The sequence below is a fragment of the Camellia sinensis genome, chromosome 6 (genome assembly GCF_055761805.1).
Source record: "Camellia sinensis isolate YWXY chromosome 6, ASM5576180v1, whole genome shotgun sequence".
Lineage (NCBI taxonomy): Eukaryota > Viridiplantae > Streptophyta > Magnoliopsida > Ericales > Theaceae > Camellia > Camellia sinensis.
The window spans coordinates 205,009,701-205,032,500 of record NC_138966.1 but is presented as its reverse complement, the minus strand read 5'-3'; the positions used below and the strand labels follow the sequence as shown (position 1 = coordinate 205,032,500).

At 38.5% G+C, this 22,800-nt stretch overlaps 1 protein-coding gene and 1 non-coding gene across 2 annotated transcripts in view; both read left to right on the top strand.

Moving 5' to 3' along the window:
• The window catches only part of LOC114307675 (uncharacterized), a 16,222-nt gene extending 5,518 nt beyond the window's left edge, over positions 1 to 10,704 (top strand). The window contains exon 4 of the mRNA XM_028253098.2: positions 10,454 to 10,704. Within this exon, the coding sequence (XP_028108899.1) occupies positions 10,454 to 10,520 (67 nt within the window). The 3' untranslated portion in view covers positions 10,521 to 10,704. The remainder of the gene's footprint in view (positions 1 to 10,453) is intronic.
• A 3,255-nt stretch (positions 10,705 to 13,959) lies between these two features.
• Positions 13,960 to 15,870, top strand: LOC114317233 (uncharacterized). The gene is made up of 2 exons (XR_014331611.1): positions 13,960 to 14,503; positions 14,885 to 15,870. It is a non-coding gene; the product is annotated as an uncharacterized LOC114317233 (transcript).
• Positions 15,871 to 22,800: the final 6,930 nt, after the last annotated feature.

Genomic DNA, 22,800 nt, shown 5'->3' with positions numbered 1-22,800 from the left:
GAGAGAGAGTGCGAGAAGAGAGAGAGTGAGTGAGTGAGGCAGAGACAAATCAGAGGAGTAATTAACAAAGGAGGGTTATATATATAGGAATGAATGGAGGGGCATTATGGTAATTTCATTTTGGGGAGAAACAGGGCCGGGTCCGGGGCTGTGAAAGTAATCTCCGTCCCCAGCCCGAAACGAATCGGGGATTCAATTTCAAATATCATCCCCGGCCCGTCGGGGGTGTTTTTCAGAGAAAAATCACTCTTATCAGGGACGGGGGGTCGGGTCTCCGTTGGGCCGGGTTCAAATTTCCATCCCTATTCATCAATTTCCCGATGACCTGAATAATATTTTGACACATGCTGAGGTTCAGGATTGGGAGGTGGATCAATTAGTAGAACTGTTGGGTTTCTTATACGGTTTACAAGCTGGGGGTGCAAGGGAGGATTCTATGGTTTGGGTTTGTCCAGGCTCTAAGGGGCTTTTTTCTGTGTCTTTGTACTATGGTGCGCTTGTTCATGTTGATGCAGTTTTGTTTCCTTGGAAATGTGTTTGGGGGTCGGGCACACCAAGGTAGCGTTCTTTGTGGACGGCGACCTTAAGATGTATTCTGACGATTGATAATCTGATTGATCGTGGGCATATACAGGTGAATTGGTGTTGTTTGTGTTGTAGTGATACTGAGTCGGTGGACTATTTGCTCGTTTGTTGCCTAGTTACATCTCAGCTTTAGATGCTTATTGTAGTAACTTTTGGTTTGGTCTGGGCGCAACCAGGTTCGGTGTTGACTGTCTTGCAAAGTTGGGCTGGGGATAGGGTTGGAAGGAGACGTCGAAAGGCGTGGATGATTGCTTTTTAATGTTTAATGTGACTTATTTGGTTGGAGCGTAACATGCATGTCTTTTGGTTGGAGTGGCTGCTGTTTATGGTGTTATTGTGAGAATTTTCAGATTATAGAAATATATATTTTAGGTTGATTGTATCTTTTAGATTGATTGTGTGCATATTAGATTGATTGTATAGGGTTATTTCCTATTTTAGATTAGGTTTAGGATTGCAATATATATCAGTTGTACTCTTTGTACTTTACACATTGAATATACGAGTTAATTCTCTTTAGAAAACTTACAGTTATATAATTGGGTTACAGGATTGGTTGATCCAGATGTTTTAGCATATGTAGATTTTGTGGAGGATTTGATAGCTTAGTATTTTTCTCCTTGGGGGTTTGAATTTTTTATTCTTTGCATCATCTTGATGTTTTTTTAATAAATTTACTTATTATCAAATATATATATATATATATTTTGACACATCGTCATATTTTATACTTGCTAAAGTTGAAAATGTATTTAAAATGGTTACCTAATCAAGCTGCAAAAATTGATAATGTATTTAAATGGTCACCTAATTGGGCACCAAAAGTTGATAGTGAAAGCTAATTAGGCTGCAACAACTTTCTCTCCATAATCCTCTATAGCACGAATATTGAAAGCTATAAAACTCATACACACATATGGGACACTCTCCTAATGGGACACGATTTTTGTCTTTCCATCTAGGATTATACTTGCCTAGCAAGGGGGACACTCTTCTAATTGGATTGGATTCAACCTCTCAGGTGTCCTTTCCTTAGCCAACTTAGGTAGTTCCCTATTTCACCATGATTACATAATTTAGAAATCATATGTTGACCAAGCATTACCCTCTACGCTTATCTCGACGGTTTATCTCGCACCACAAGGCACCTCTACCTGAGGCATGCCTGTAAGTTTTTTGCATATTCAGTTGTATCATAATACAAATGATACATCTAATTATATAGTACTCCTAACCCTAATACTAAAAAAAAAATAAAAATATTCTCTCATAATCTCTTAGAATATATACACAATACACTATCATATATACATATATGCACAATATTCTCACACCCCCACTCAAACTCAAGGTGTATTGTAGCAGAAAATACTGAGAGTTTGCCAAGAAGAAATTGAAACCGTGCAGCGGTGTGAGTCTTGGAAAAGAAGTCAGCAAGTTGCAGAGGCGAAGAGACGAAAGGAATTGAGATAGAGCCAGACTGCAAATGCTGACAGAGAAAGTGGCAATTAATCTCAATGTGCTTGGTCCGCTTATGGAAGATAGTGTTATGTACAATCTGAATAGTACTGCGGTTGTCACAATTGAGGGAGATCGGAGAAGACTGAGGGACGCCTAAGTCAGAGAGAAGATAACGAAGCCAGACAACTTCAACAGTAGCATGAGTCATAGCATGGTACTCAACTTCAGCAGTAGATCGGGTAACAACAGTTTGTTTCTTGCTTTTCCAACAGATCAAGGAATCGCCAAAAAACATACAAAAACCAGAAGTGGACTTACAATCAATAACATCACCAGCCCAATTAGCATCAGCATAGGCCACTAACTCCAAGGGAGAAGTTGAAGATAACAGGAAGCCTTAGAAGATAATATTGCGAAGATTGTGAAGAAAGCAAAGAATCCGAACCAAAGCAACCCAATGTGTAGAGCGAGGAGTAGAAACAAACTGGTTAACCACATGAACAACGTAGGTAAGATCAGGGCGAGTAACCGTCAGATAGACTAAACAACCCATAGGCTCGCAATATAAAGTGGGATCATTCAGAGGGATACCATAAGTAGTGTTGAGTTTCACATTAAGCTCAATAGGGGTATCATAAATCTTAGTGTCAGTAAGACCAGCACGGTGAATAATCTCATTCGCATACTTGGTCTGAGACAGAAAGTAGCCCTTGGAAGGAGAAGTCACCTCAATATCAAGAAAATACCGCAAGGGTCCTAGATCCTTCATTTCGAAAGTGCGGAAAAAATGCTGTTTGATCTCAGAGATAGCAGAAGAGTCAGAGCTAGTGCTGATCATATCATCCACAATAGTAATAAAGCAACAAAACTAGTAGAGGTGTGGAGGAGAAACAAGGCAGAGTCGTGGGCACAAGGATGGAACCTAAGCTCAATAATACCTGTCTGAAAACGATCATATCAAGCACGAGGAGATTGCTTCAAACCATACAGAGCACACCGAAGACGATAAACCTGTGGAATAACGAAGGCTAAGGGGAGGACGCATGTATACCTCTTTAGCGAGATGGCCATTAAGAAAAGCATTCTTAACATTCATCTGATAAAGAGGCCAATGACGAACAGCAGTAATAGAAATCAAAGTACCAACAGTAGTCATCTTGGCAATAGGTACAAAGGTCTCTTCATAATTAATACCATACTCCTGTGAGAAACCTTTGGCAACAAGGCGAGCTTTGTAGCGTTCAAGGGAACCATCAAAATGAGTCTTGACTTTATAGACCCATTTGTAACCAATAAGATTCTTGCCAGCAGGCAAAGGTACCAGTTTCCAAGTACTGGTCTTCTGCAAAGCAGACAACTCATCCTCTATAGCTTGAATCCAATTATACTTACGGAGAGCAAGATCAGAGTCGTTAGAAGCAGAAAGAGTAGTAGTAGAGGTAGAGACAACTGGTGGAGGGAGAGCCTTACAATGAGAATAGACTAACAACGAAGGAGGAGAAAGAGTTAGCGGGGGAGGAGAGGGAGAGAAGGAAACAGACTCATGGGGTACATGGGAGTGGGACTCAGTAGGAGGGGTGTTAGGAGGAAAAGAAGGAACAAGCTCATAGGAAACAGTGAAAATGTACTCATTAGGAGGGTCCTTAGAAGGAAATGAATCAATATGAACCAAATCCTCTTTAGAAATTGGAGCAGTGAGAGGCGGAAGTTGAAAGTAAGCGAGACGTTCCAGAAAGGCAACACGATGAGAGATGTAAAGGCGACGGAAAATAGGATCATAACGGCGATAACCTTTTTGAGTAAGACTATAACCCAAAAAAACACACAGGACAGACTGGACACTAACTTTTGTCCTATCTTTCCGGGGAAGAAGGACAAAACATGCAAACCCAAAAACACCAAGGAGAGAGTAATTGGGAAGGTGGGAAAACAGAGCCTTATAAGGAGAACGACTAGATAATAGGGGGGTAGTCATTAAGAAAAACAACTGTAAGAACGGCTTCCCTCCAAAAGAGAGCTAGAACAGAGGCAGAAAGGAGAGATCTAGTTGTCTTGAGAAAATGACGGTGTTTATGCTCAACACGACCATTTTGGTTCGGTGTATCAGTACATGAGGTTTGGTGAATAGTACCCAAATTTGCCAAATTCTCACAAAACTCAGTTTTAAAATATTTCCCACCTAAGTCAGACCGTAATAATTTAATGGTAGACCCAAATTGTGTAGTGGTCATAGACTGAAAGGTACGGTATATTTGGTAGAAGTCAGATTTATGAGCCATAAGATAAACCTAAGTATAGCTGGTGCAATCATCCACAAAAGACATATAGTATGCAAAACCCTTTTTAGTAAGAACAGGAGAGGGTCCCCAGACATCCGTATACACAAGAAAAAAAGGAGAAACAAAAATAGAAGTACTTTTATTAAATAGTAAAGCTGACATTTTGGCAAGTTTACACCCCTGACATTCATCAATTGTACCCAGAGAAACTTTACCCAATAATCCTAACTGAGTTAAAGACCGTAAGCGGTCAACAGACAAATGACCTAGGCTAGAATGCCATAAATAAAACTGGCTTCATTGAGAATCTAATTGAAATGAGGAAAGTGCAACTAGAGAGGTCGTTAAAGGGAGATGCAAGCTTTCTACCACATAGAGATCTCCAACTCTACAGTTGGTCCCAATTTGTTTCTTAGACAACCAATCCTGCACATAACAGACAAAAGAGGAAAAGATAACATCAAAACCATAAGCATCAAGTTGGTTGATAGATAATAAGCTGACAGATAGCTAAGGAACGTAAAGAACAGAAGGAATAGTAACAGTAGACATGGTCGATGATTAAGACAGACCCAATTCACACAACAAATATACTAGACTCATTAATAGTATTAATAGTAATAGGAACAGAAGGGGGATTATAGTTTTGAAGTAAGGAAATGTGAGGAGTCATATGATGAGAGATACTAAAATAAAAAAGCCAGATGGAAGAAGGGATACCGGAGGAAGACCCAAGCAAACTTAAATGAAGAGAGGTAAGAGTGGAGGCAGATGGTGATGGCTAAGAGGTGGATAGGATCTACTGAAGCTGAGCAATCTGAGCACTCAAGGAAGCCAAGTTAGGATTAGGAGGAGCAGATGGTGTATAAGTGACAGGACGTCGGAAAGTACTCGACGCAGGATTGCAGAACTTTGTCTAAGGCGGCTAATAAGACAAAGCAGGTTGACGTCCCTTCTTGAGACAATTATGCTTCCAATGGCTCCTCTGATGGCAAAAAGCACACTCATCTGAAGCCAGGGGCTCCTTTTTTGGGCTTTGCAGTAGCCTGAACTGGATAAGAAAGTGGGGTTGATAATAATAGAGGTTGAGCAAGAGCTAGGAAGACAGATGGAGACGGAGTTTGATTGGCCGTCTTGAGAGGGGTTTCCTTGGAGAGAAGCTCACGAACAATGGCATCCACAGAGGGAAAAGGAGACTGGTGAAGGATGCCACCACGGATAGCCTCATACTGAGGGAAGAGAGCTATTAAGAACTGCATTAAATGACCTTGCTCTCGAAACTCAATATAAGCATCTAGAACTATGTTACCAGAAAACGCTAATACCCTAGCGAATTACATATTGGTACGCATGTTCCAAAACATGGTACACTTTCGTTCCAAAACGGTAAATTTAGTGATCCAAAGCAATTCCAAAAGTTTTTTTCAATATATGTCCTTAAATGTTATCTTAGGAGGAAAAAAATCAAATATAATGAATTAAAATTTAAGGTGAATTAAGTTTTGACAAGACAAAAAATCAAAAAATTGGTCATGATGCTCATAGAAAATATTACAATTTATTAGATATTTAATAGTTCAAAAAAAATTACTCTAAAAATACCTTAATTTCTTAAATATAATATATACAAGTCTACCCTTATTTTCACCACATTTTAGAGCATGTGGCGTATCACGTTCTGGTTCTTGTTCCACGTACCAGAATAATCTACGTTCTAGGTAAAATAGATCTAGAACCTTGAGGCTGAAAGTTTCTATAAGAGCCAACTGATCCCAGAGACCTGTCATCTCAATATAGAAATCCTAAATAGACAGATCCTGTTGACGAGCTCTCTGAATAGTTGTTTCCAACTCATACCGCTTGGCAAAGTTGGACGGCTGATAAACACTCTGTAAGTAATCCCACTCCTCTTTGGCAGTGTTGTATTTAGAGAACATTATCCCGATACAATCATCAACGGAGTTATAGAACCGGGTCAAAACTTGGGCATTATCACAATCCTAAGTGTCACAGGAAGTCAAATATCCTTCTTGTTTTGGATCCAATGGACGAGGAATAGAACCATAAACATATGCCCATTTTTTTTGACCGAGAAGAAATTTTTTCATAACACTAGACTAATAAGCATAGTTGTCACTTGTAAGTTTGCGTTTAATAGCCCAAATTTTGTCTTCCGACATTGTAATGAACTAGAAAGAAAAGATAAGGGAACTAATGGGCAAAGTAATAACCTAATAAATCTGAGAGGTTAAGCTATAATAACCTAAAGCTAGCACAGATTGGTCAAATACTGGTGGACTGAGATCATCTACAACACAAAGAGAGAGAGTGCTTCGTAATCAGAGAACAGAAAACAAAGACTAAAGACGAAGAGCTTCGATCGACACAACCAGAGAGAGAACCAGAAATCAAGCGAGGATCCAAAGCAAGGCAGAGGTCACGAGAGAGAGAGAGAGAGAGAGAGAGAGAGAGAGATCCCTCAAACCCAAACCAGAGTCGCGACTTCAGACCAGGCACCAGAAGTCTGTCGCGACAACTTCGGAGAAGACCAGAGAAGTCAGTCACGACTTCCGAGAAGAACAGAGAAGCCTGTCACGACTTCGGAGAAGCCCAAAGAGGCCTTCATGACTTCGGAGAAGACCAGAGAAGACTTTGAACAACAAGCGTGAACGAAGAGAGAGAACTTCGAATGATCAAGGCCAGATCTAGGGTTTCGAACATGGTTCTGATACCATGTAAGTTTTCTGAATATTCAATTATATCGTAATACAAATGACACATCTAATTATATAATACTCCTAACCCTAAGACTAAAAAGGAAATGAAAATATTCACCCAATCTATCACAATCTCTCAGAATATATACACAATACACTATCATATATATATATACACAATATTCTCACCACATTAGCCAACCTCCTAGGTCCACTTGGTCCTACTTAAAAATATGTCCCTCCAATCATGGATGGATCTAAGGGGTGGTCGCGGCCCCAAAAATTCCAAAACAAGATAATTATAAAATTAGAGTAGTTCACACCCTCAAAATTAGAGTATAAAATTACTTGAATTTTATCAAATATTTGTCTCTTGTGTTTGCTACTACGTGTTTCATTATATATATTTGTTCTTGTTTCCTACTATTCTTATTTTATGACCATGTGTCATTGATGTTTTTCCATCACACTTTAATTTGTTTGTCTGTTTTTTTGGCTTCCATTCTTGTTTGTTCATCATATGGAAACGAGAATTTTTTATGCGCTTAACATTCCCAAAATTGCGAGCATGAAATTTGATATTGCTTATTGAAACAAATTAGCCTCTTATTCATCAATTGATTAATCTTGTGTTAATTTTACATGTTTCAATTATGCATATGAATGCGCATTTTCAACTATGAAACTTGTTAGACTAAACTACATAGAAGATGATTTTCTAGCAAGTTACTTGATCACATTTATTGAGAAACATTGTTTGAGGTTTTGATTCAAGCCTATCATTAATGTTTTTTATATCATAAACAAGTGTCAAGCACAATCTTTTCAAATGACTTAACTTTAGTAGATGAATACATATAGTAATAGTTACTATTTTTTGTAAGTTAATGCTGACAAAGAATTTGTTCAACTATATGATCATATTTTTATACTCAACTATGTTTACAAAGAATGTCTAGTTGATAGAAATGTTATTTATTTTTTTGTGTTGATAGAAATCAATATTGTATTTTGTAACTTTATAATTATGATATTTTTTTCCAATTAGGATTTGCATGTGTTTTAGCGCCCCAATATTAGAATCCTAGATCCGTCCCTGCTTAGAGTTACCTAATAAGGCATTGCAAACTAAATAGGAAGTAATATGTTATGTATTTATCTCTTAAAGTGTTTTATGCAATATGGAAATTTAAATAATTGTAGGAATTTGTTAATTTAGACAAGTGATGTTAAAACATTATATAATTTTATTTAAATTTTATGATAAAGCCTATTAATAACTAAAAGAATTTTCGTTAAATATAGGAGAACTTTTATAATTACAAATTTTAATTTCATAAACTTTTTTTAATATGTTTGTTTCAAAATTAATTAGAATATTTTTTTATTTTTTTAATAATGTGGGTGGTTAGTGTGAGTTGGATTGTTGAGAGAAAAGTATTCATACCAAGTGAGTTGTGTGCTTTATATAATAGTATAGATATTTATCCATATTTCTATATGTGAATATATGTTTTATATACATGTTACAATTTGTTTGATACTTGACATTTAATGAGGATTTTTCGAACTCTATTTATTTTTGAGTGATAGAATGGTTAATTACTTGGTGGTTAATTACTTGGTTAGAGAGTCCATCATACCTTAGTTTGGGATAGCTCTTTAAACATAGGATCTTGTTAACGTGTGCCCTAAGGGCACATGCTAAGACAGCTTAAAAATGTTGTACATTCATAAGTGTACAACCTTTCACATTGACAAAATCCTTAAAACATATGTCAAGCCTAGCTCAACTGTATATAGAATTTACTTGGTGGATCAAATTTTTTTTGCAATTGGCTAGGATTGGTTATTGTAACTTAATATGTAATGACCTTGCCGTGCAGCGGAAGTTTACGTAGGTGATCTTGGATATGTTAGTACAAACAATGAACCCAAATGACATTACTTGGCTAATCCTTTTTGGCGAGACCGTGTGGGCTCGGAGACCATGTCTGAAAGTCCAGGGAATATTGCCCTGTGTGCGGGTGACGTTGGCCACTAGGGAATAGCGTTCGTGTTGGTAATTCTAGTGCTCAACCTCCTTGTGAGACTCTGAGGGTATAAAGGTGAAGAGTTTGTAACGTGTTTGCCCCACATCGGAAGTTTACACAAGTGATATTGGGCATATAAGCAGAACAAAGAATTCAGATGACCTCTCCTTTCCTAGGCCTTTTGGGTGAGTTCCTGTGGTTGTTACTTATGATGTCAGATCTGACCTGTGTGCGCACGACCTTGTTTGAAAGTCTAGGGAATATTCCTGTGTGTGGGTGACTCTAGGCACTAGGGAATAGCCTGTGGGTGGGTGGCTCTAGTTAGTAACAATCCTTTCTCACACCGGAAGTTTGGATAAGTGATCTTGGGTACGTAAGTAGGTGCAATGAACCCAGATGATCTCTCCTTGGCTAGCTCTTTTGGGTGAGTTCATATTGTCATTAACATGTGTGCGAGTTCTTTTGCATCACTCCTAATATCCAATGGTGTGGATTTTCTTTGAAGGAAATTAATTTGCTCATGACTGTTCAGTTTAGGAATTTAAGTGTGTCGAAAAGATGATCTCATGATGAAAACAAAACACATGGTGTCTGGTGACAGCCATTAGCAGACATTTTACTCGATTTTTCTTTCGAGAAAAAATGTTTCCTGTTCCTTGTTCCCTATTAGTGGTCCAAGGGAAGGTTGGTCAATGATCTTTGGTAGCCTGCAATTTAGAGTAATGGACTAGTGTGTGGTTGAAGTCATTTTGACATTAATCGACAGTATCAAATTCCCTTGGAACAATTACTCGGATGCATAATATACAGACGAATCCCAATGGCATATCATACAATTTCCATCCAATATTTTAGGTATATGATAATTCAAATGAAACTGTAGATTTTTTTTTTTTTCCCCTCCTATAAATTTTGAAGAATTCCCTTGTCCAACCCTTGTGTGGAAGATAAGATAAGATAAGATACTTTCACTTTGTAAATTATTATTTTTGGGTCAAGTAAGCAAATGGTATAAACAAAAAGGCACCTGTACACAATAGGAGGATGGAAACCATCTAGAGAATTACAAAAGATGGGGCGCCATCCCACCACCCAACTAAACAGAAAAAATATAAACTAAACAACCTACATCTCTACAAGGACCCGTTTTAGACCAAGAGTAATCTAATGGTTAATGGAGCGCCAACATAAGCACAGATTCTGGTTACTAGTACCTGGAACACTTGATGCTATTTTCTAATGTTTGTTTTACTCAAAAGTTGCTTTACTTATGCCGCTCCACTCTTCTCTAGGGCTTATATTTGAAATTGAATTGATATATATATATATATATATATTTATACATATTGATGAGCTACTTTTTTTGTTCTGTGAACAGTAAGGCACTGGAGAACGATGCATCCCCGTCCTTAGCCTTGACAGGTTTGACAAGCCAAGAGACTTGAGGAAAGCACTTGATATTTAATATTCTTCTCTTTTGAATGTATTAAATTCCCTCGCTGTGGGGGGTGGGATACTTGGTTTGATCTTATCTTTCTTAGACTTATTTTCTGATTATTTTTTCCTATCTCCAAACAGTTGTGAGCTGTGACTACCTGTGAAATATAATGTTATGGAAACTGTTTGTCAGATTTTGCCTCATTGAATTTTATAGTTGCTGCTTGATAGAGAACAGGTGTAGTCAAGTTCTTTAAATTGTGTGTGATTTACAGAAGCTTTTTTAAAACTTGGTTGCGATGTACATTCTTTTATTGGCAACCTTAACTGACCATACAGCCTATGTTATTACCATTCATTGTTACTATTGTCGGGGCTATTGTTGTATTAGGTTGTACCCTTTTTGATTAGGTTGTACCCAATTTACCACAAACGATTCTTAGATGTTGTGTAATGAACTTAACAATAAGTAAATGATTCAATTGATTTTTATTAGCAGAAGTTGTTGCTTGAAGATGTGGGTGGGTGGGTTGGTTGGTTGGTTGGTTGTGTTTTAGGAGGTTGTTGACAGTTGAGCGGGGTCTGCGGATGAAGAATTTAATCTTCTGTATTTGTATTTTCCTCTCAAATCAAAGCATTGATTATGTGTGTTATTTTGGAGAGTCTTTTGCAGGTTCATGTATAAGCAAAAATTATTATGGAGGGGGAGGAAAGATCTGAAACTGTCTTAAAGTTTGGTTCAAACATGGTTATGGTGGGCAATTGTTTGCACTTTGTAGGAGCTTATATATATATATATATATATATTGAACTCATCTCGGCTCAATCAAAAACTCTGAATTGGAACGAACTTTGCTCAAATCAAATCAAATTAAAATCTGGAAATGGAAGAGTTACAAGAAGAGTATGGATTCTTTCGTATGGTGATCTGCCCCAATAAACAAGGAGAAGAAAGTTTTTGAGTTTGAAACAAAATGCCTCCTCGTCTTTTGAATTATGTTAAGTCCTCTATTTTGTTTTAAAATTAGGAAAATGTTATGGATCCCAAACAAATTATCAAATTTTCTATCAAACCTCTCACATGGGTGTGGAATCCACACAAATTAAATGTGTGTGGGTCCCACACTCATGTGAGAGATTTGGTAAAAAATTTGGTAATTTGTTTGAGGTCCCTAGCATAACTCTTAAAATTAAGAGATTTGTGTTGAGTTATATTATTACGTGTAAAAATTATGTTTATATTTATTTTTTGAGTAATATTATATAAAATATATATATACACACACATAATATAGAGAATTGTTAAATTTTTATTATAAATACAATTTTATTTTTATTTTTAATAATATTTAAAATTATACATGAAATAATTCTCAATGTTAAATTTAAAAAATAATAAAATAATAAAATGAAACTAAATATAAATAACTCTTTAAGATACGATTGACTGGTTGGTGTGTGTGTGCGCGCGCGTGTGTACTACCTCTTTAAACCAAACGGATAACCAGCCATAAAGAAAAATGAAACAAAAATTTCAGGTTTGTAATACAAAAATGAGGCCATTGCATCATTATCATTATCATTATTATTATTATTAAGAAAAAATCTACAATGCGCACTTTTTAAAAAGACATATGTTATATAATTATCGTGTGGTTCATATTGTGTCACGTTATAAAAAGTAACATGCTAAACAGGTCATTTAACTGGTTACATAAAAGAATCATAACTTTGTTTAAGGGGTTGTTTGGAATGTTCTAAATAAGTGTATTTTTTTACTTTTTATGAAATATGGATTGAGTTTGAAGTGATGTGGTAGAGAGATGATATGACTTAAATAAGATGATGCGACTTAAATAGGATAGTGACTTTTTGACTTTTTTAAGGGATGCCAAACCTAGCCTAAATATCATAACAATCACTACAATGAATTATAATAATATCATAATATACACTACGATATTATAACAAAGACACTATCAATCATAACAATATGAGAATAACTCATAACAAATGTAATTATTTCCAACAAATTATTGTAACATTTGAATCATAACCATTTTTATTATGATTCACCAAAAGAAATCATAACTTTTGGTGGTACAAATCATAACTTTTACTAATGAATCATAGCCATAACACATTGAGTATAACTTTTTTTCTCACAATCATAACGTCATTAACAAAATATCTTAATTTTTACCAATAAAGCATAACATAGCACGTTGATTGTATTTTTGTACCAAAAATTATAACAACATTAATAAGAGATAGGGGTGGGCGCAGGTCGGTTGCGGCCACGGAACCTCCAATCCGCCATTCGTCCGCTAGATTGGTGGATTGGAGAAAATCAATCCGCATCCGTCCGCCAATCCGGCGGATGTGGATTGAGCGGATTGGCGGATGGATGCGAATCAGTTTGACGGTTTAAAATTTTATAAATTTTCAACATAATTCAACTTGTGCACTTCCTCAAAAAAAAAAGAGAAAGTATTACAGTTAATGACTTAAAAAAATATTATAATTATTGCATGCCTTATCCAAAGTAAGAAAGTTTGAAATTTTAGAATATCACAATCACTGTATGTCTCATCCACATACTACAATCACAGCATGTCTCATCCACATAAAGTATTACAATCTGTGGTTCTTAAAATATAAAAATAATTCAAACCACCAAAACCATGAATAGAGCAATAGTAGAGATTGTATGTCTCTGTATTGTTACATCTATATCTGTTTTTTAAAACAAAAACAAACCAGCATATATCATATTTTTTATTTATTATTTTTAGAGATAGATTTAAAAACAAAAAAATATAGATAAATAATACGTTTATTTTTTTCAATTCAAAAAAGATATTCAAGTTGAATTTTTTTTTTCAACAGAATATTTATACTCTCTTTTAATTGAAAACAAAAACAGAATATTTAAACAAACTGAAAACACAAAGTCTTATAAATTACTGGGGGTGTTCGCGGTTTGGCGGTTCGGCGGTTCGGTTGCGGCCAAAGGAATTTCAAATCCGTCATCCGTCCGCCAGATTGGCGGATTGGAGAAAATCAATCCGCAACCGTCCGCTCGTCATCACGCATCCATTCAAAATGCGGCGGATCGGTTCGGTTCGGTCGGTTTTGGCGGATCGGTATATCCGCTACTCACCCCTAATAAGAGGTAGCTACATGAATGTGTACATGAGGCGCACTATTTAATGAGGTGCATATCTTTTAACAGCTCCCTATTATTAATAAGAGGTAGCTGTATGAACTTCAGAAGGAGGAAGCGGGCAGAAGAGGTGGGGATGAAAGGGACACGTGTTCAGCTGAGAGTATCGGAGGCCTTACATGTTGGCCACGTTGCATGAGACTTGTCCTTTGTTTCCCATCCATCCTCCCTCTTTCCTCCACCTCTTTATAAACTCTACTACCAAAGCCCCTCCCCTTTCCACTCCTCGATTTCATTCTGTGATTTTACTACTTTTACTAAGTTGTTTTTTCTTCTGAGAACTCACCCTATTTTTATTATTATTATTATTTGAAGAGGAAGAGAAAGAGGAAGATGATGAGGAAACTGTTGTTGTCTTCTTAGATCCAAAAAAAATAATAAAATTGGAACTTAGAGATCATCATCATCATCATCTCTTCACCATGAAAATAGGAATGGGAAATTGAACAGAGTTGTATGGGGATCTTATAGTAAGAAGGGATTTGGTAATTCTGTTATTAGTGGTTGCAGTAGCAGTAGCAATAGTAGGGAGTAGTGGTAACGTAGTGGAGGATGAGTGCGTAAAGGAGGAGAAGGGGAAGGTGATAAAGGACAAGGCAGAAGAGAAGGCTGCAGAGACAGGGAGGGAAGCTAAAGAGGCTTCGGAGTCATGGGCTGAGTGGGCCAAGGAGAAAATCACCGAAGGCCTCGGGTTTAAAGCAACAAAGGAAGCCAAGGATGCTACTGCTACTGCTATTGCTATGCACACCAAAGACGAGATTTCTGGTATCTATCTATCTATTACTCCTTTTCATTATTTTACTAATTAATTACCTACTAACTAACCCATAATTATTATCAATCAAATTCAATATTGTTTTGTTTCTAACTAAGAAGGCTAAAAATCTCTGTCAATGTTTCTGCCAAAATTGGACCTAATAAAATGTAAACACAACATCATCAGATTTAAAAAGAGTAGTGAGTGTACTACTGGCAGCTGCTCTCCCTTAACCTCCTCATGGTATTAAAATGTAGGTACATCTGTGTACCAATTATGATCCATGATCATGTAGTGGAGGAAAACATCTTAATTCCCGCACCGCATGCTATTTATTTATTTATTTATTCTCATATTCAAATACAAAAATATTGGACAATACAACACAGACAAATCTGGAGAAGTGAAGAATGAGGAAGCAGCTGAAAAGGCTGTGTATGCCAAGGAAACAGCATTCCAGAAGGCGGAAGAGGCAAAGCACAAGGCCTAAGAGACAGCGGAGGCAGCATAGGAAAAATCATCTAACAAGATAGGAGGAGAGGCAAAGGACAAGGCCAGACCTATGAGACTGCCCAGGAGTATAAGGAGAAAGTATCCAGAAAGCACAGGTAGCATACCACAAGGCAGACGAAGCGAAAGAGACAGCATCCCAAAAGGCAAAGGAGAAAGCAAATGAGGGGTTTGAAACTGCAAAAACCAAAGCGGAGGAAACTCTGGAGTCTGCCGAGGAGAGGAGACCATAGCTTCCAACTACCAAACTGCCAACAAGAAATCCAATGACCTCAAGGATAACCTTAACCTTGATGGCGGCAAAGGAGGAGGGGTAGGAGGTAGGAGGACGACCTTGAGATGATGAGCTCTAAGTCCCCGAGTCTGAGCAGGGGGCCTCCTCCACCGTCTCCGCTAGTAGTAATCAAGTGTGGTTTCATTCCCGTAATTAATGCTGGCACTGTGGGCGGGTGGGCTGAGTATGTTTTTCTGTTGAGAAAAGATAGGGATCATGAAAAAACTTTCATAAAAATAATCATGAAAGATTTGACTCTTAGATTACCTTGATTATACCTTGATTAGTGTGTAGTGCTTTATTTTAAGTGTAATCCAAGTGTTAGATTACCTTAATTATATCTTGATTAGTGTGTGATGCTTTATTTTAAGTATAATCCAAGGGTCATAAATCTTTCATGATCATTTTCATGAAATTTTTTTTATGATACCTATCATTTCTCTTTTCTGTTTCATGTACGGTCGGTGGTGTTATATACTTCACTTTGTGTGTGTGTGTGCGCGCGCGCGCGCTTGTATTTGTGTTTGTGTATGTGTATGTGTAGCATTTGGTTTCCGTTTGCTTATTAATTTATGGGGAGATTATATTGTATGTTGTTTTCTTTCTTTTTTTTAATTTTTAACTCTCTTCCTTTTTGTTTTTGAACTGTGTTTGAAGGCATTTGACCCGACAAAGTTGTATCCACCAGCTAGCTAGCGTACTTGCCGTGTTGGATTGGGAACCTAATAATAATAATAATAATACAATAACTAGTAAATTGCAAAGCTTAAAAATTAATCAGAATCTGAGGGGGGTCAATTTGAGATTTGAATGCCATCCACTTATCTTGTTAGATGACTTCTGCTTTGAAGTCACATCTTAACATGTTAAAGGGGCGGGTTTTGGGTTTGTCTCTACCTCATCATAATATGGATTAAACGGTAGTCGGATTTCATTTTGTTGATTCACGTTTCACGGTAGTCGGGTTTGGTTTAAAAATAAATAAACAGTCTAATTTTTAAATTATGTTACTGTTTTACTTATATATATATATATATAATGAAATTACATGATTACGATTATTAAATTAATTTATTTTTTGATGAATATAGGTAAGACACTGTAAAATAAAATTATAATTACTTCTCTTTTTCTTTTCCAGGGGCTTTAAATAATGAGAATAGCTTCCCTCCAGTAGAGAGTACTGTTGAGTCCGTGGAGGTCTGTCACGGGTCTCGATAATCTGAATCGTAAATGTGTAGAACTCGTCGAGTACTATATACTTATGAAAAATTACATTGATCAGATATCGATAATTAAGTGATTAAATCAATTTTGTATGAAAAAAATGAACGGTGAAAAATAAACAGTTGACAAAAATCTGTTTTGATTACATAGTTATCACTGTCCGATTAACGTGATTTGTTTACAGTCATATAGCACTCGACGAGTTCTACATATTAAACGATTCAGATTATCAAAATAAAACCTATAATGAGCCTCCACAGGTCTAACAATACCCTCCAATCTGATGAAAGACGGGAGGAAAGTCATTTCCTTAAATAAATTTGAAGGCTTAGCAATCCCAAACAACTAGATAGATCATCATTTAATTTGATTTGGGCTGTTATAATATTTGGAGGGAGTCCATGACTGTGTGGACTAGCAATGGGCCATCCGCTGTAGAAAATGTTTTCTTGCACTATTCAAAGTGTTTAGAATTGTCTGAATTTAGCTGCTGATGTGGTGTCCCATTCCATGTTTTCCGCTTCATAATTTCGGGTCCCGGCCCATTATGAGTATACCATTTTGATTTTACTACTAAGGCTGTGTTTGATTGGAGGCATTTGATAAGAGATTTAAAAAAAAAAGAGAAAAAAGAGAAAAAATAAGTAAAATATGAATAAAATATATTTATATTTTACTTAATTTCACATATATTTTCTCTTTCACTTTCCAAATTCCTCCTCAAATCTTCCAACCAAATACAGTCTAAGTACACAATTCAATTCAGAAATGTTGTGGCTTTTTTTTTCCCTTTCTTCTCAACGTCCATAAATAATTACTAAATGGAAATTTTCATTCTAAAATAAAACACTTATGAAAATAAGTTTATTTACAAGAACGATATTAACATATCATTTTTGTAGAATTTTTTGCATGCATGAATAGAATTTTCCTAGAATAATTGCTAAATAGTTTTCAAATTCATCTCATTTTATTCAACTTAAAAGCTTCCAAAAGTTTGGATACCTTTGCACTCATTACTATTATATATATATATATATATATATATATATATATATATATATTCATGAGAGAATTTAAAAGGCCTATTTTAATGATTTAAACCGTTCATTTTGTGAGTTCTCAGTATATATTATCTATGAAAAAAAGTTATGTAACTAATAATGCTACGAATATATTTGTTGGAGATCACCCTGTGTGAGGGGTGATCATTTCTCATATGTTGCAGCATATTGAAGAATAAGCTGGCCATGTGGAAGGAGGAGTTGGGTGAGTGAGGTTGGTGTGAGCTCTTCCTCTATTATAATTTTTTTGTAATATCTTCATTATTATGGTGATAACCGGTTACTTTCCGGTGAACGTAGGCATTGTGGCCGAACCACGTTAAATATGGTGTCTCTTTGAGTGTGGATGTGGGTGTATTTTTCTGCTTAGTATAATTTCTGGGAGGTCTTGAGCGAGATCTCCGATCCCCAATAATATTAAGCGTAATGTTATACAAACTATTTTACTTGATATTGTGGAATTTTTATTTTATATCATTGAAGTGGGTTTCGTTCTTAATTTTCAAAATTATAATATTACATGGTACATGAATTAATACTTTTTTTTAATAGAATTTGTTAATTTGTGTAAGAATTTTCATATGTTCGTGGGGGTAGTTGTCAGGTGTAAGTAGGCTTTTGAATTACCGAAATCCTATTTGGTAAATAAATAATACTTAATAATAAGAAATAAGAAATAAAATAAATGTTGTAGAATGGTGAGATGGCCTTAGTTTTTTTTAGATGGTATGTCATAATTTTAAAAATTTTAAATGTTTATCCTTCGCAGTATTGACGTAAACTCACATTGTCACTAATTCTATAAAGCATTAATAATTAATTAATTAAGGGCCAATTACTTGCTGTCTTTTTTTGGTGGAGCTACATGCATCAATTAATGAACACACTAGTATTATATCATTATTACTGACCCTACGTATTATACAAATTATAAATATCTAAAATATCTAAAATTATGTCACATCATTTATTAGTATACTCGTTAGTATATTAATTAGTACATATAGTATTATTTGTCTTTTTTAGTCTTTTTTTACAACCAAAATAAAAATATAGAGGAATTTGAAGACAAATCATTACGATTAATTCATATCCATTTAAGTGACTTGTCTGTTTGTGTAAGGTTGGCAGATTAATTCATAACTACTCCTTTGATTTCGACTGTACTGCTCTACCTCGCATTTGCATGTGGTTAAAAAATGGTTAAATTAATGTAAAAGTGATTAAATTAAAAAATTAAAAGTGGTTAATTTAAAAGTCAAAAGTTACTTAAAAAATAAAAAATATATATATATACATATTTAAACATCAATTTTTTTCGCCTTAACTGGACCAATATCAATGGATTTCTCAATTGATGTTGATATATCCTTTAATTTTCTTTTGAATAAACCTAAGCTAATTGTCAAGCTATTTTGACTATGATTTTGTTGGAATCATGAGTCAAGTCACTGTTGATGACAATGATATATATAGCCCATGTTGTTGTGTTTAGAATATAAATTTGAAAATAAAATATATAATAAGGTAAAATTTTCTTTTTTTCCTTCTATTTTTCCCCTTTTTTATCTTTTCTTTTTCCCCCCCTATTCTATACTCCTACCCGAATTCACTATCCAAACACAGAGAGTACTTGAACTAGTTTGAAATTATGATAGCAAAGCAACAAGGCTTCTATATATATAATTTTAAGATTCAAAATACAATTTATATCTGGCCATGGCCTACTCTTAAGATAGTGGGGGAATATGACGCGACACTTGGGCTTGCTTTGGCGAAGGTGCTTGCTTGGGCACTTAAAGCTTGCGTGGGACATGAAGTGCGACACGTTTGACAGGGTTGTACATGACATGTTGAGGAGAGGAAAGCAATCATACATTATTTGTTTTATCATCCCCAGTTATGCTGCTACTGCTAATTTGCTATACCAATCCCCCCACTCAACCACCATTCATAACCCACCCCTGTTTTGAGAAATTAGATAAAAATTATTTTTTTAATTTTTTAAAATCATATCACCTATGAGACACTGTTTATTACCTTCATATACATATATAGAGTTGGGATCCTCTCTGATGATACTGAGTGCTCCAGATGGAACGGGTCGGATTGATCTACGCTTCTCAAACTGTTGCCCAAGCGTTGAGCTCGTAGAGAGACCTGCACAAGAGTTCAACGGGGAACGGGGAGTCCCCCAGTGAATCCTCCAACGATCAAGTTAGAAAAGGGAGAGGATGATGGAATGTAGAGATAGAATGGTGATAGAGAACTTAACCTTTTTTTCGTTTCAGAGACCTGCTTATATTCTTTGCTCATCATTTTCTTCTTCACTCCGAGCCATCATGTTGGCCGAAAGTCTATGCTCTAGCTTGTCTTGTTCATGGTGAGGCCGTTCTGTTCCAACGTGAAGGGTTATCGTAATAATGGCTGATGTGTGGTGCAATAACTTTACAGGATCTTTGTCTGCTGATGTGGCTGGTTCTGCACTTGCCAGGTGTTTAGATGTCATTGGCACTTAGTGTAGCGTTGGGTTCCAAGAATGTTGAGCTTTAGTATTTGAGTCATGAATTGAGCCTTAAGTAGTGGGCCATATCCTTAATGGGCTTACCCATGTCAGCAGTCCCCCATTCCCAAGTACAGCTTCAGTCCAACGAAGGGAATAAGGAAGAAAACGAGGGCTGTGAGGGTGGCCGAGTGGAGAGACTGACCATGAGGAGGGCCGACCGTGAGGGGTGGTCAGGTGGAGGGACTAACTGTGAGGAGGGCCGATCGCGAAGGGTGGCCGAGTAGTGGGGTCAACCTTGGGGAGGGTTGACCGCGAAGGGTGGCTGAGTGGAGGGGCCGACCATGAGGAGGGTCGACCGCAAGGGGTGGCCGAGTGGAGGGACCGATCGTGGGGAGGGCCGACCGTGAAGGGTGGTCGAGTGGAGGGACCGACTATGAGGAGGGCCGACCATGAGGGGTGGCCGAGTGGAGGGACCGACCATGGGGAGGGCCGACCATGAAGGGTGGCCGAGTGGAGGGACTGACCATGGGGAAGGCCGACTGCGAAGGGTGGCCGAGTGGAGGGGCCGACCATGAGGAGGGCCAACCGCGAGAGGTGGCCGAGTGGAGGGATCGACCAATGAGAGGGCCGACCGCGAAGGGTGGTCGAGTGGAGGAGCCGACCATAAGGAGGGCCGACCGCGGGGGGTGGTCGGATGGAGGGACCGACTGTAAAGAGGGCTGACCGCGAAGGGTGGCCAAGTGAGAGGGGGAAGTGGCGGGGCACGTGGTGAAGTGAAATGGAATGGACAGGGAAGGGGAAGGGAGTAGTGGATCGTGGGCGCACACGTGGCGTAATCCTTTAATGGGGAGGTGACGCGCTGGTAAGAAGTGAAGGGACAGGGTAATATAGGGCAGTGAAAAGGCAGGGGCGGGAGTTTTTCAAAAATTTTCAAACTGGCAAAATTGGATCTTGACCCTTAGAATATAGGCAAACCGTGGGCATTTGGAGTTATTCGTTTTACCTATCTTATTGCCAAAAACCAACACATCCCTAAGGTGAACTCCATTGTCTCGTGTGACACACCTCTGCAACACTTTACGAACTTTCTTGTGCCAACGTCCGAAGCGATACGTAGATACGTAGGAGAAATGGCCCGAGGAGAAGTGCCAGACGCCAGGCTTAACTCGTTGGGCGATGACGACGCGGTGGAATTGGCGGAATAGTACCGGGTGGAGCGAAAGGAGGGGCGGGGAGCTGGTCAAGCGGTGCGGGCTTACCTAATGATGATGATTGCGGCCGCGAGGCCCATTAGCCAAGTGGAGCCGGACCATTGGCACACCAAGCCAAACAAATCCACGTTTACAGTGGAGGAGTTGGAGGGGGTACGGAGGAAGTACCAGATTCCCGCAGAAATAGGGTTGAGGCTGCCCACGTCCAAAGAGAGGGCGTCAGATGTACGGTCGGACGAGTTCAGCCTATACGAGGTGGCGCTGCGGAGGGGGTTTGAGGCTACCCCTCCCCCAAATTGTGGTGGACGTGTTTAACAGATTAGAAGTGGCACCCGGGCAGCTAATGCCGAATGCCTGGAAGATAGTCATGGCCTGTGTGAGCGCTTGGGCGCAGGCGACCGGAGGAGCGGCCATGACGGTAGAGGAGTTCTTCTCATGCTACAAGGCCTCTGGTCAACAAGAGACGTGGGTAACCTTGCAGGTTGTAGCGAGCCGGGGTCTAGTGGCGGGCTTATCGTCTTCGGTAAAGAGGTGGAGACCGAGATGGTTCTTCGTATTAGCGAATAGTGGAAGGGGAGTTTGCACAACATGGAAGGTCCCCACAAAATCAGTTGAGCCAAAGTTGGATGTGGCGGCTGAAGACCAGGTGAAGAAGGTGAGGGAGTAGAGGGAGGAGAAGGGGTTGAGGTGGGACGAGTTGGTCCTTCCTTCGACGTTGTTTGCCCTGAACTTGGGACCGCAACCGTCAGAAGAGGATCCGACGAGGGAGGAATTGGAGGTACATAGGAAGGCGGAGGAGGAGAAGGAGAGGAGATTGTTCACCAGACTGAACAAATACAAGGAAGCACAATTGGGGCCTGCCCCAAAGTTGGTGATGAGGGAGCGGGTCTGACCGCGTCCCAAGCCACTGGGCGACAAAGGCTTAGCTGGCTTTGCCCCACTACCACCCCCAGTAGACTCGTTGAAGGAAAGGGGTAAGCAGGAGGTAGAGACGGTTGTGAAGAAGCCAAGAAAGAAGATAGGGGGCGTAGAGGGGGGAAAAGAGGCCCCTGCCTTGAAAAAGGTGAAGGTTGGGGGCGAGCGTGCCTCTTCGGTTGGAGAGATGAAGGAGGAAAGGGTAGAGGCGGCGCCAGAGGAGGCGAAGGGGACCGCCCAAGTGGCAAAGGAAGATGAGGGTCCGAGTGCCCAAGTACCGAAAGAACACTTGGGCCCAACTGCCCCTATAGCGACGACGGTGGTATCTGCGCCAGAAGGAACCCCCAGCCTTAGTAAAGGGAAGGCTAGGATTGACAAGCAAAAGATGAGTGCCACGTTGGCGACCGCATTATAGCATGCGTGTACGCTGGCAGGTCGCTCGGCAGAAGGGGAGGAGGCCAGGGTTACAGCCGATCGCCTGGTTAGAGCTGTGGAAGATGCGGTTGTACGGTCACTAGCGCGATTGACAGAGGCCGACCTCCTGAAGGGGTTCTGCTTAGCCCAGATGAAGGCAGCGACCCTGGCGACTGCCCTGATG